The sequence below is a fragment of the Hippichthys cyanospilos genome, chromosome 11, assembly GCF_059441005.1.
Source record: "Hippichthys cyanospilos isolate Australia breed blue-spotted pipefish chromosome 11, RoL_Hcya_1.0, whole genome shotgun sequence".
Classification (NCBI taxonomy): domain Eukaryota; kingdom Metazoa; phylum Chordata; class Actinopteri; order Syngnathiformes; family Syngnathidae; genus Hippichthys; species Hippichthys cyanospilos.
In genome coordinates this window covers 19,241,741-19,255,798 of record NC_142379.1, presented here as the reverse complement: position 1 = coordinate 19,255,798, position 14,058 = coordinate 19,241,741, and the positions used below count along the sequence as shown (strand labels likewise).

General features: G+C 39.2%; 1 protein-coding gene across 3 annotated transcripts in view; it reads right to left on the bottom strand.

Annotated features, from left to right (window-relative positions):
* Positions 1-14,058, bottom strand: part of veph1 (ventricular zone expressed PH domain-containing 1) — an 81,844-nt gene that overhangs the window by 60,305 nt on the left and 7,481 nt on the right. The window contains exons 2-3 of one of the 3 annotated variants that reach the window (XM_088427556.1): positions 850-1,009; positions 528-672 (exon numbers count right to left, since the gene is read on the bottom strand). In XM_088427556.1, the coding sequence (XP_088283682.1) occupies positions 528-665 (138 nt within the window). In that variant the 5' untranslated portion in view covers positions 666-672; positions 850-1,009. Of the gene's footprint in view, positions 1-527; positions 696-849; positions 1,010-14,058 lie in introns of all 3 variants that reach the window. The other 2 variants (XM_088427555.1, XM_088427554.1) reach the window with 2 other exon arrangements.

Genomic DNA, 14,058 nt, shown 5'->3' with positions numbered 1-14,058 from the left:
ACAAATGAAGGCACTTGTACTTAAAACTAAACCACTGCTCATCATTCTACATAATTGAATCATGGTATTATATGAGTTGAGGCAGCGTGCTCTGCCTCCCCTTTGTCCTGATTTCTTTTTTGGCTTTGGCTCTAGTTTGGTCAAAATGAGACGGTCGCTACCTTTCGGGCAACCCTGGGGAGAAAGTCCTCCCTGGGGCCCTTCCAAAAACCTTCCATTGCAGTGAATGGGGGTTTTGCTTCAGTATGACAGTGTATGTTGTACGCGTGCATGTGTGTGTGATTGGTAGATGCAAGGGAGAGTTAGTGTCTGCCTTTACGTTGTTTATGTTGTGCGTTCTGAAAATAAAATCTACATATTCTAGTTGGACACGTGTCACCATTAACTGCAATAAAGGAGGGATTACTGTATTCCGAATTTTACAATATCAGGTGGAAATTTTTACACTTGTGAATTGTAGTGGTCTGGCAAGTGTCAATTTAATAGCAAAAAAAAAAAACAAAACATTATTTGGTAAGCCAACCAACCGGTGAGCAGGAGATTGTTTTGATCTGGTCCAGAGCCTGTGACAAGCAGTTTTCAATTGCTGCATCCTCCAGAGAAAACAGATCACCCGCTCTGGACAAATCCCTCTGGCCCAGCACCTGACTGAAGAGCTGGTGCATCCTGGCCCTTGGAGAGAATGCCTATATGACCTGTTGTTGGGCAACATTTAAAACGCTCCAAATATAATGAGTATATCCCTAAAAATGGTTGAGATATGATTCAAATATGATGACATTGTAATATTGAAACTTTTGGTTTTAAACAGTTTCAGTATGATCCTGAAAGAAGAGAAATTTGTACAACTACCTTCAAACATCACAGTTGTGTTTTTGTCTTATTCAAAGTAGTGGAACGTCAAGGACATTTTGTTGTTTCCATTCAAATTTTTGTCCCAGGTGCCCAGGATCAGGTGTGTTGGGAAAGGATCAACTTGGCGTGATGCTTTTCTGGCTCTGCATGAGGCCTGTTACCATGGAGACAAAGCATATTCCAGAGAACTTGTCTTGTCACAACAGAGACAGAGAGGGAGGAAACAATCACTAGCTTGAAATGCTGGTATGTAAAGTTTGAATGTTTATTTGTAGGCATTCATTTGCATAAAAATACAGCATGTTAAAATAAGACAAACTGGGTCACTCACATCACTTATAAGCAGAATACGACAAAGTCTATTGACGTGTAAAAGTTCACGTTTACTATACAGCATACTGGGGCTGCAACGTGTGTGTTTGTGTGTGTGTTTTTCAATTTTATTTTTTCCCAAAAATCAATTATTAAACTGTGGATTATCTTTTCAGTTAACCTGTTATGTCCTGGCATGTGGGATGTTTTGGACCCAAATGCAGGGAGACTGGAGTTGCACTAAAAAAATAGTGAATTAATATGAAAAACTAAACTAAAACCAATGATAAGGAGCAGGACAACGAGGGACAAAAACACGGAGAGCAAAACTCGAACAGCAATAGATTCAGACATTTAGGCAATAACCCGACAACCAACTGAAAGAGAACTAAATTCACTCAACACTATTAAGATGACACAAAACAGCCGAACAGAAACAATAGGTAGGAGAAGCTGATTGGTTGATGATTGGTCAGAATACTAACAAGAACAGAAATATGAACTTAAATACATGACCAAAACCCCAACAGCCTGGGAAAAAAAAACAAAAAAAACAAAAACACACACACAGAAAACCACAACACCAATCAACAACAAAACATAGCATAACCAGTGAATCAGACAAAAAACATTATCATTTCCATCTCTCTATTTAAAAACAATAACAACAACAAAAATAATTGGTCCATTTGTTAATTGATTAGTACTTGATTAGTCAAGTCATTGTTGCACTTCTACAAAATACTCCATTGAGAAAACATGTCACAAGTAATTAAATATGATAAAATGTATAGGCTGCGGTTATTATCTTCGCCCTGTTGTCTGAAATTCCACACTGTGCTGTGAGCACGCAAAACACGCATAGTGTTATAGCCTAAATTGCTTCCTGGATGCCTCCCGAGTAGGTTTAGGCCGATAACTACATTGGCATTATATCGCAGATTTTAAAGTCCCGGTTATTTAAAACTGTCCAAATCTGTCAGAACCATAAGTTGCATAGTGATAAGCATAGTGAATAAGCATAGAGAACGTTTGCTATTGATACGAATGCTGTAATATCTTCTCTTTAAAAATATAACAGTTTTTCTTATGAAGAAAAAAGTGTCTATTTAAGAAAAAAATATTTTAAATGTTATATTTTAGGTCATTTCAAAACCGTGATATTGCGGGACCGTGATATTTTTGCTCAAGGTTATCATACCGTCACATTCTGATATTGTTCCATGGGTACTCCTGAATGGGGTGTTCTCAGTATGGCCTACCGTAAGGAGGCCTCTGGGACAAAGCAGGACACGCTAGAGAGACTATGTCTCTCGGCTGGTCAGGGAATGATTGGTGATCCCCTTGGAGGAGCTGGATGAAACGCCGGATGAGAGATAAGCAGAGGTGAACACTCCGTCAGAACTGACGGACTGTCGTTCAGCCCGTCACCTACGGACGTCGGTTTTTCTGATGGACCGATGAATGACGGGAATGCCCAAAATAAACAGCGGGTTAAAAATGCCGGAAGTGCAATTTTCATCCTCATTGTAATCAACGGGTTACATATAACATCTAATGTCCGTCAGACATCCGTCAGTGCGCCACGCCCCTATTTGTTTACTTAAACATGACTTTTTTTTTGCTTAATTATCCGCTATTTTGGTGCATATTTCCAGTATGAAATACAATCAGCGTCATCAATACATCATCATCAGGAATGGAGTAACATGATCAGATGAGTGAATAACCTGGGTTAGATCATTTCACTACTTGCCATTCACAGCTATAACACAGCAGATTTCACCAGAGACTTATTTGTGGTTGCTTTCTTTTTTTACTTTTGGTTTTTGAAACAAAAACTCATACTGCATACAAACTCGCCAACTAAAAGTTAAAAGTAATGTTTAGAATTTTTTGTGTTATTTGTTAGTGCTTTTTGAATGTTTTAGATGAAGACATTTCTTACTAAAAAGTGAAAACTAGAGAATTCTGGGATGCTGTTCAGGCCGTTACGCTGCAAAATCGTCACTCTTTTAAGCAACCAATGGCTTGCACCTAAATTGCATTTTGCCTTTGGCCAGGAATTGCAAGATTTATGTTTTTTAAATTCCCAAATTAAAGACGTTTTTCAAAGTAAATCTAACCTCAGCAACACTTTGTTTTACTTGTAGTGTATGTGACAGATGATATATAGACAAATGTTAAACCGTATTCTAAAAATGTTAGGCAGGCAAGTATTGAGAGAGCATCTCATTGTCCACACCAAGGTCGTGAAAGGCATATTACTGGCCTCCAGTGGACATGATTGGTAATCATGTCACTCCTGTCCTTTGAACTTCCTCAAATGTAAGGTAAGAATCAAGGCTTTTTGTGAGTTCCATTTGCAGCACAACTGCAGAACCTCAGGCTTTCCGTTGTTTTTAAGTGTAGTTACAAACATAGAAAAAAAACAATCAGAATGAATGTAAGCAGAAGCAGATCAGCGCCTAATTTACAATAGACTACAAAAAAAATGTCATAAGTCAAATTTCGCCTTGTAGTGGTAGTGGAAGGGTGGGCAAAAATACACAGACGGAGTGACGGACTGATGATGTCATTTCTTTCTGGCTTGAAAAAATGAGGAACCGACGATGACGGAAAGGGAGCAGGGCTCTGACGAATGTCGGACCAGCAAAAAAATCTGTAAGTTGCCCACCTCTGGAAGAAAGTATGGCCTCTCTGAGGAAGCTGCTCCCACTGCGACCGGACTCAGGATGAGCGGTAGAAAATGGATGACAGGATAATATTCATGTCCTTTTAATTCTTTGCAGTTAAATACACAGTTGAACTATGGCACTTATAACACTATGGTGTTATTATGAAGTAAGAATACATTGAATGAACCAATGTCATCGTCCCACAATCTGAGGCCTCATTCCTCATTGCTCACATGACTTTCTTAAAAACGAATTGGGGCTGCATTTGGCAGAGCTTGGACGAAGAATGATGTGTTCAATAAGGAGGTTTTGGTGACTATTCAAATGCCTTTTCTGGGAATTTTTCATTAATTATTCATGTTTTTTCTAGTCCGACAACTGTAAAACCAAAACATCTAAAATATCTAGACGTCTTGAAATATATCATCAAAGATTTTTCATTTATTTTTTTGATGATGGCCCATAGCTGATGAAAATATTTGATGTCCTAAGGACTCATTCAGGGTGCAGCAATTTTACTGCTGCCTTCTTTATGCTGCCTGGAATGAAAATAGCACAGCAGAAAACATTGAGCTTTTAATGTTACTCTCTGCAGATGGCTTAGTTCGTGCCTTATCTGGTGTGCTATGTATGCCCTGTAATGGTGCCAAACTGACTTTTGTCCTCCTTTCTATGTCACCATTGCTGGAGCTGATAGCATTCCACCTGCAGAGCCTGCAGAGGACAGCTGAGTGTGGTAGCCTTGTGTCTGAGCATAGGACCAGCGGATTTAGCAAAATAACACCTTTAGTCTGCCCTCATCCATCATTTGAATATTAAAAAATGAATACATGTATTCACAATAATAATAATAATACTGGATGGCACAGTGGCAGACTGATCAGTAAATCTGCTTCACATGTGGATGTCGCCGGTTTGCCTTTGCCTCCCAGACTCCAAAAACATGCATGGTAGCACACTAAATTGTCCTCAGGTATGTTTATCAGTGGGAATGTTTGTTTGTCTTTTTGCCAGAGGTGGACAACACAATTTTTGCTGGTCCGACATTCATTGATCGTCAGAGCCCCACCCACTTTCCATTATCGACAATCTGTATTTTTTTTCAAACCAGACAAAATTGTAATAACAGTCCGTCGTGTGTTTTTGCTCAACCTTACGCCACCACTAGAGAGCGAATTTTGACAATTTTATTCTGGTCCTTCATTCATCAGGTCTACTTCTGCCTGCACTTATACTATTTTCTTTTTTTTGTTTTTTGTACTGCTCTGTGCCAGTGGTTCTACAGTTACACTGCAATTGAAACAAAACACAGTAATATATGTGTAGCACAAAAACAAAGTCATGTTTGTTATCCCGCATGTGAGGGAATGCAGGAGATGCAGGAGTGCAATTACCAATCATGTCCACTGGATGGAAACCCTTTACATCATATTCAAATGTCGGATGTCAGTTCTCATCTAACTGCCTGCGCTACAACTATAGAAGACAGTTTGTTTAATATTTGTCTAAAATTGTCTACATTTCATTTGCCACTACACTATAAATATAATAAAATATTGCTGAGGTTGAAGTTACTAAAAAAAAAAAAAAAAAGTCATCCTGAATTAGGGACTTGAAAAACTTCTATCTTGCATTTGCAGATCAGAGAAAAAAATGCAAATTGAGTGCAGGCATTGGTTACTTGAAAGAGTGAATACTTGTTGTGGAAAGACATACCAGAATACTCTTATAAGCAAGCATTTTCTACATGTAAAACATTTAAAAAGCAAATTAACACAAAACATTTTTTAGCACTTAATTCTAAATATTACTTTTACTGTAACTTTTGGTTGGCGAGATTGAGTACAGTATGAGTTTTGGTTTTTCAAACCAGGAGTAAAAAAGGGTACAACTACAAATAAATCTCTGGTAAAGTGTGAAAGCTAAGCAGTGAATTGAACCAATCCTGTGCATTCATTCTACTGAAGATGTTTCCCCACTGCTTGGTGGTGCTGTAAAGACGTTGTCACATTGACTGCAGGCTGACTGCAGTTCGTACTATAAAGATGCAGCAACATAGCGGATAATCATGCAAGTCAGTGGAATTACTGTATTTAATATATTTAAATAAGCAAAAAGAAGCGTGGCGGGCTGACAGATGTCTGACGGATGCCTGATGGACATCTGACGAAATGTCTATCCCGACGATAACAACGGCGGATGAAAATTGCTCTTCTGACATTTTTTAAATCGTCGTCTTTTTTTTTTCTTAGCATATCCGTCATTCGTCGGTTCGTCAGCAAAACGGACGTCCGTCTGTGACAGACTGACGGACAGTCCATCAGTGCTGATGAAGTGCCCACATCTGCTTTTTGGGCCCTGCAATTTGTTGGCAACCAGTTCAGGGTGTAACCCCCTAGCAAGGATAGCCTCCAGGACACCTGCAACCCTCGTGGCAATAAGCAGTCAAGATAATGGATATCATTATAAAATATCCTTATCTAAATGTCAACAATGATGTTTGAACATAATATATGATATACGTATGGTATTCAATAAGTTTGCATTATCTGCGGTATGCAATTAGGATTATTGGGAAAAGCCTAACAAAAATGTCTTTGTGTGGGTTCTAAATGAAATGCTTGACATATGAAAGGGTTCTCAATTGAACTCCTTGTGTTGGCTCTAGACGGCAACCTTGACCTATAAACATGTTCTTGGTGGAAATCCCTCTGTGGGATTTAGATGAAACCCTTAGTGCATGAAAGCGTTCTTTGTAGAAGTCTCATAAGGGGTTCTGGGTGAAACCCATTTATGTTGGGTTTCAGGTTGAACCCTCTATGATGGTTCGAATTTTACCTTTTACAGAGTATAACAGGAAACATGTAATAAAAATGGTTTTCTATGAGGACAATCCCAACAACCTTTTATGGTTCTAGGCAGCACCTTTTCTTCTAAGTGTGTGTAAAACCATAACTAGTTGGTTCAAACATTTGCAGGCCAAGTGAAGGCAATTTCCTTTGTTTTTGAAGCCCACCCTAATTGATACCTACATGCCGTTGGACCCTCACTATTCAAGGGGGATATTGTTTGGGCTGGCCAGCGAATTGCAAAAATCCATATACAGTGGACCCCCATGTTACAGCCTCCCTGGCTTACGTTTTTTTCATATTGCGATGTGGAATACTGAGTTTTTTCGTACCCTCTTTACGGTATTTTCCCGGCTTTGCGACAAAAACAACTCTCATGACCCTAGGGGGTTGGCTCTATTTGTGTTGTTTTGACTCCATCTGCAGGCGTTTTTAGGTAGTTGCACTTATTTTCTGTGGCCCGTCGTACTGGATACATGCAACGTGTCACTATTATGCTGGTCTGCTATTTGTCCGCGTCTCCTCACGGAGATGCTGGTCTGCTATTGGTCGGCCTCATTCGTTTCAAAATGGCGGAATGGTAAAGCTTGTTACAAAGTGGGTACAAAACCGTATTTATAGTGCATTTTACTGATTAATTCAATCTTGAATGGGTTAGCCATGGGTCCCAAGATTGTTAAAGAGAGACGTAAGAAGATGATTTAAATGGAAACGAAGCTGCAGATAATCAAGAAATACGAGCTAGCCTAGCCTAGGCAACTCTTACTAGGAAATAAGGGCATAACAAGCTCCACTCAAAGGTAAATAAATCCTTTCTACATTTTTTATTTATGATGTTCTCTGATTGTACACATGTATATTATTTATGCGTAGCACTTACTATACGATTTTGGTGCTAATTTTTAATATATATGTACAATTTTGATGTTTTTATCTCGGGTCTGTATATTTGATGCATAATGAAATGTGTGTTTTCCAATGAAATTTGTGTTTGGGTATAATTGGGTATAATTTACTCAGTATTATGATGTAGAGATGGAAATGCACTTTTGCGCACGCACACACACACACACACACACACACACAGGCACACACACTCACACACCTACTTTGAATCTCAAAAGAAGCCACCCAAGTGTGTCTGTTATTTGTGATCATGAATTAGTTTGCCTAGAGCCCAGTTTCACAGTTCTAAGCATATGTATCTGTGTCACAGCGGCAATCTGCACTTGGTTCCTTCTACAGGCAAACACCATTTCATACTCTTCATCTCGTCATTTTGGCACATGACCAAACCAGACCAAAGAAAGACACAAAGAAGAGCACTTTGGCTAGCGAGCTGCTGGAGTTGGCTGTGCAAACCCGCCCATGTTTCCACGGTAACCACATCAGGAATCCTTGCTGTCCATTGGGCCATTTACACCAAAACAAAGAGATTTATCCATCAGTGAAAGATACATGATTTATGGGCACTGTAACAAAGTATGTGCATATTATGCATTTAGTTTTGCAAAATAGTAAATATTATTACAAATAGAAGCCCTAAACTCAGAGGCAGCATGTGTAGACTAAACATATTAATTAAACAGATTTTTGTGGGTATAAAAATACAATGGGCCCACGGTTTACGAGAGCAAACAGTCCGGCGATTCGGATTGTAACGCGAATTTGCCGTATGGCGTGTAATCCAAACCAAAGTTAATTAGCTAATGCGCGTAAAATCCCAGAAAAAATAACATAATTGTGTGTACCGTATTTTTCGGACTATAAGTCGCGACTTTTTCCTCATGATTTGAGCCCTGCGGCTTATAGTTCAGTGCGGCCTATCTGTGTTTTCAGCAAGCAAATGTGTTTATCTGTTCGAGGTGTCAATTTATGGAACAACTATGAAATGGAACTGAAATGATATGAATCAATGGCTATGTTTAAAAGAGTTTAAAAAATATACAATTAAAAAAGAAATTATGTGGAATGTGTTTTTATGTTCACGAAAATAATGTATAAAACAAAGGCACACCTAAAAAAATATCCATTCATCCATCCATTTTCTATAAAGATGTTGGGACTAAACATGCAGGAATGTTCAATCTGTTAAAGAGAGGATGTTGGCAGACAATTACAAAAAAAAATTAAATGACTAAAAAAAGTATAAACTTCATATACCATCTTTTTCCATAAAAATCTGATGTCATTACCTGCGGCTTATAATCCAGTGCGGTTTATCCATGATAAAATCTTTTTTTTTTTTTTTGCTCATATTTTGCTGCTGCGGCTTATATGCCGGTGCGGCTTATAGTCCGGAAAATACGGTACATATTAGAAATTGGTATCAAAATAGTATACTATTTGCTATGTATATATAATATACATGTATATTAAATAACATTATAAACAAACAAACAAAAAATATATATAAAGGATTTATTTCCCTTTGAGCGAAGTGATAAGCTCATATTTCTTGATTATCTCCACCTTCGTTTCCATATAAATACTTACTTCCCTCTTTAACATCACTAGCAATCTTGGAACCTTTTTTTTTTTTGCTCATATTTTGCTGCTGCGGCTTATATGCCGGTGCGGCTTATAGTCCGGAAAATACGGTACATATTAGAAATTGGTATCAAAATAGTATACTATTTGCTATGTATATATAATATACATGTATATTAAATAACATTATAAACAAACAAACAAAAAATATATATAAAGGATTTATTTCCCTTTGAGCGAAGTGATAAGCTCATATTTCTTGATTATCTCCACCTTCGTTTCCATATAAATACTTACTTCCCTCTTTAACATCACTAGCAATCTTGGAACCTTTGGCTTACCAATTCAAGTTTGAATTAAGCACTATAATGCACAATAAATACCATATTGAAAGCACTCTCAAACAAGACCAAGTCTTTAGGCAGCCATTGTGACCCCCGTGTGACCCCGACCAATAGCTGACCAGCATCTTCATGACCCCATGACGCTGAGGTGATGCCAGGGGGAGCACAGATGATCCCAAGGAAAAGGCTTAGTTTTTGTCATGTGACGTGTAATTGCAATAGAATAAGACTTTTCATCATTTCAGACACTTTGATGCACATGGTTAGTTTTGTGTGTTTTAGACTAAGCTGTAACCCGCTGTAAAAAATAACACTTGCTGAAACTTGTTTTATATTGCTTTTTTCTTTTGTTAATGTATAAGGCAGGCATGTCCAAACCCCGTCCTCAAGGGCCACCTATTCGGCATGTTTTGGAGGTTTCTGTCCTTCTACCACACCTAATTCAAATGATCAGCTCATCAGCAGGTTCAGCAGAAGCCTGACAACAAACCTGATCGTTTGAATCAGCTGCATTGGATGACGGAAACATCAAAAACATGCAGGATAGGTGGCCCTCGGGAACCGGGTTTGGACATGCCTGTTATAAGGGGATACATGTTTAGGTACGCGTATACAATTTTTATTACTAAAAATCTTGTGCGCATGAAGTGGGGACGGGGGGCACCAAAAGTTTTCTTTTTCCTGTGGGGGCTTGGCAAAATATAACTGAGAAGCACTGCATAAAAGCAAAATAAGAAAGTATCAGAATATAGCTCAAGAATAGGATTTCATGTTGTGCAAGTGTTCCAAATGAAGTGGCCAGAGACTGTGCTTTCAATTGTCACTTAAGTAATTAATGAACAACTGTAACGTGGAAGAATGTCCATTTTAAAACTATTTAAACTATCTGCTTGGCACTACTAATCACCCTGCTCCAGCTGAGCGAGCGCAGGAATGCAACCTTTAAACCCACACAAATTATGGTTGGACGCTCACCATTTGGTGCCTTTGCAGTTTACAAATAACTTGATCGTTTTAAGTTTTTTTTTTAAGGGGGGTTACAGTCAGTCATTTTTTACCACTGGAGAGATGTTAAATAAATCTTTCATTCTAACCAATGTTAAACTGAGGGTTAGTGAATGGGGCAAAAGGTGAAGCGTGAGTATGACGGGTCGTGCATGTTGGGGGTCCTTCTGAGAGTGAGGTGGTATGTGAGGACAATTCGACTTAAGGGTCTCCGTTCCTTTTCTGTTCATGCGGCCCACTGGCTTTCCCTACTGTCTTCTTTCAGCACTCTGCGCGAGGGAGAACACTGGCTCTTTTGTGTCACCTATAAGACAGGCCCCTCCTTCCTTCACCACCCTGTGTCTGCACGTCTCACTGTTCATTCAGCCGTGTTCAACTGTGTAATGCGCACCTGCACTGCCTTTAAGACATCTCCCACGCAAACAAAAACACCTTGAGGATGACGTTGGGTGTACACAATTACAATGCCGTACAACCATCTGTGGCGTGAAAATCTGATTTCGGACCCAGAACCAGACAGGGCACAGAAGTGGGAAAACTTGAAAGTGTATATACATAACCAACATAACCACAGCGAGCATCAGAAACTAGACTCGGAAAGAAACACTCAGAAAATTGACTGAGACAGAAACTAGTAATACGGCCTGATATAGGCTTGAGTGCTTGACTTGATGTTCAGACAATGTGTTGTCTGAATCTAGAGCCTAAATACTGTCAAACAACAATCCTAAATGACACCTGACTGTCTAGCAAACAAAATAACCATAATAAGTGCATGGCAACTGATACATCAAGGAACAAACATGTCACATCAGTAAATACATGATATATAACAAGGGTGATAAAAACTGCACAGAAAAATGACAAATAGTCACAAACACATGACCATTTGACAAATGCAAAGATGTAGACTGTTGGAACTGACGGACACTCCATCAGCCTGCGAGAAATGCTCATTTTGCAGACGGAATAAACAACTATGACTGAAACAATGGACTAAGGATAACAGAGAGGATGGTTTCATCCGTCGCTGTAATTGTCAGGAGCCATAAATTACTGACTACAGTGGGCCCCCGGGTTACGAACTTAATCCGTTCAGCGGCTACGCTCGTATCTCGAATTGCTCGTATAGCGGGCAATCCAAACCCATGTTAATTCGTGAATGCGTGCAACGCGCGCAGAAGCCTTAGGTAAAATCATCACGCTGTATACATATATTAATATTGAGTGACATAATCTACTGTACAGTTGCATTAAATAACAAGTACAAAGGAAAAATGACTTTTACCTTTGGAAATACGTAACTTGGGCTGAGATAAGCAGAGATGAGCAGAGATGAATGCTCGAAGTCAAAACGGTAAATCAGATATGCTATTGGTCTTACAGTGTCACAGTAACTTTTTCAGTCAGGGTTTTCTCTACTTCCTTCCATCCCAACCAGCTGTGCCATCAAGCTAGATAAAGGCGTTCGGCCAATAGCATATCGGCACTTCTGTGATTGACGTGTGACGCCGGCCAATAGCATCTCCGTGAGTGAGACCGGGTGACCTTAATCGACCAATAGCATATTGGCGTCTCCTTGACTGACTGATAATTATTCGCACTTTTTTTTTAAACGGTTGGAATGTATTGACATCTTATTGATTAAAACACATTTAAACCTGTGACGATTTTTTGTCCTGCAATCGGCACACTTAATTTCATGTCAGCTGTTTTTCCCGACGTGAATTGAGCTGGGTGGAGGCGGAGGGGAGGTTGTGTGTGTTGTATTAACTATGCACCACACTTATAGCTTGTTCGAGCGGCAGTTCACTGTTGGCTTCAACTCACAGAATTGCAACAATGGCGCTGTCCCAAAGCATGTCGGGAGGTCGCCGACTAACATGACATGCAATTTTGTCGAGCAACCACTATATAGCACTGTAATACCACCCGTAACAGGGCGCAGAGATCAACGTCTTGAGTTAATACGGCAACGCAGATAGGCTATTGCTCTTACAGTGTTACAGTAACTCTTTCAGTCATGGTGCAAATCACGGAGATACTAAAACATCATCCTCTTATTTCTTCCTTTACCGCTGCTAGTAATTTTAGAAGCTATGTCTAACAGATAAAGTTTGCAAAGTCTTCAAAACATTCCGTTTTACACTCATTTTCTCTACTTCCTTCCATCCTGTCCCATCAAGCTAGATAAAGGCGTTCGGCCAATAGCATATCGGCATTTCTGTGATTGACGTGTGACGCCGGCCAATAGCATCTCCGTGAGTGAGACCTTAATCGACCAATAGCATATTGGCGTCTCCTTGACTGACTGATAATTATTCGCACTTTTTTTTAAACGGTTGGAATGTATTGACAATTAATTTAAAAAAAACACACATTTAAACCAATGACAATTCTTTGTCCTGCAATCGGCACATTTAATTTCATGTCAGCTGTTTTTCCCTTTAGCTGTACAAACACTACACTTAAATGGTAATATATTTAGACACCGTGAGTGAGACAGTCAGTGTGAGGTTGTAAGACCAATAGCGTTCACGTTACCGCCACAAGTATGACGCAGTTAGGCGAGAACATTTCTACATACTCAATGGCTGGTTTGTCGGAATGCTTGTAAGGCGAGAGGTTTGCTCGTAAGCGGAGGACAAAAATCTCCCTGATCCACGCTCGTAAGGCGAATTGTTCGCAAATCAGGGTGCTCGTAAGCCGGGGGCTGACTGTATATGGTTATGGTTATTATGGACTATATGGCACCTTCCACCAGAATTTTCATTGAGATTGACTAAGGAACGTGGAGTTAGGTGGTGGAAATGTTTTGAGCAAATGAGACAATCGCTGGAAGCAACATGTAAATCATTCGGGATACCGCTCTCGAGGACCGAGTTTGGAACCAAATGAACCAATTACATCATCTGCACAGCAGAGAGTTCCCCAGCTATCAGTCACATGATTTTCTGGGTCTGACACATGCTCCGAATTGGGCTTCATTTCCACTCCCATTTTTGTTGGAGACAAACTCCGAAGCCCCGCTTCATTTGGCCTTTCACTAGTATTTGGTTCTAAATGTTTTATGTGCTGGTTACACATCAACACCAAAGTTAACAATGTAATTCAACCTCATTTGGTGACTTCCCAAAACATGACATTTGGTGCAGATATTACAAAGCTGGAAGTTTTTTTTTTTTGTTTGTTTTTTTTTTTTTGGGGGGGTGCAAATTTTAGTTTGCTGAAGGAAAATTTGACTGACAGAGCAATGAACTGATGATTCTATCTTGAACCATTATAAAAAAAAAACTAAAAAAAAAAAAAAGATGATCAATACTTATAAAATGTCCAAATCTGCAAATACATAACCATAGAAACTGCATAGCCTCGGATATAGCTCAACACCACCTTCATTTTAAATTGCATGTCAGTGACAATAATATCTGGTTGGACGTAATGCAATGGTAATAGATTCTGAACCTATTGCTTGTAATATTTCATCATTAATTTTAACTTGCTATACAGTCAGAGAGGTAATAA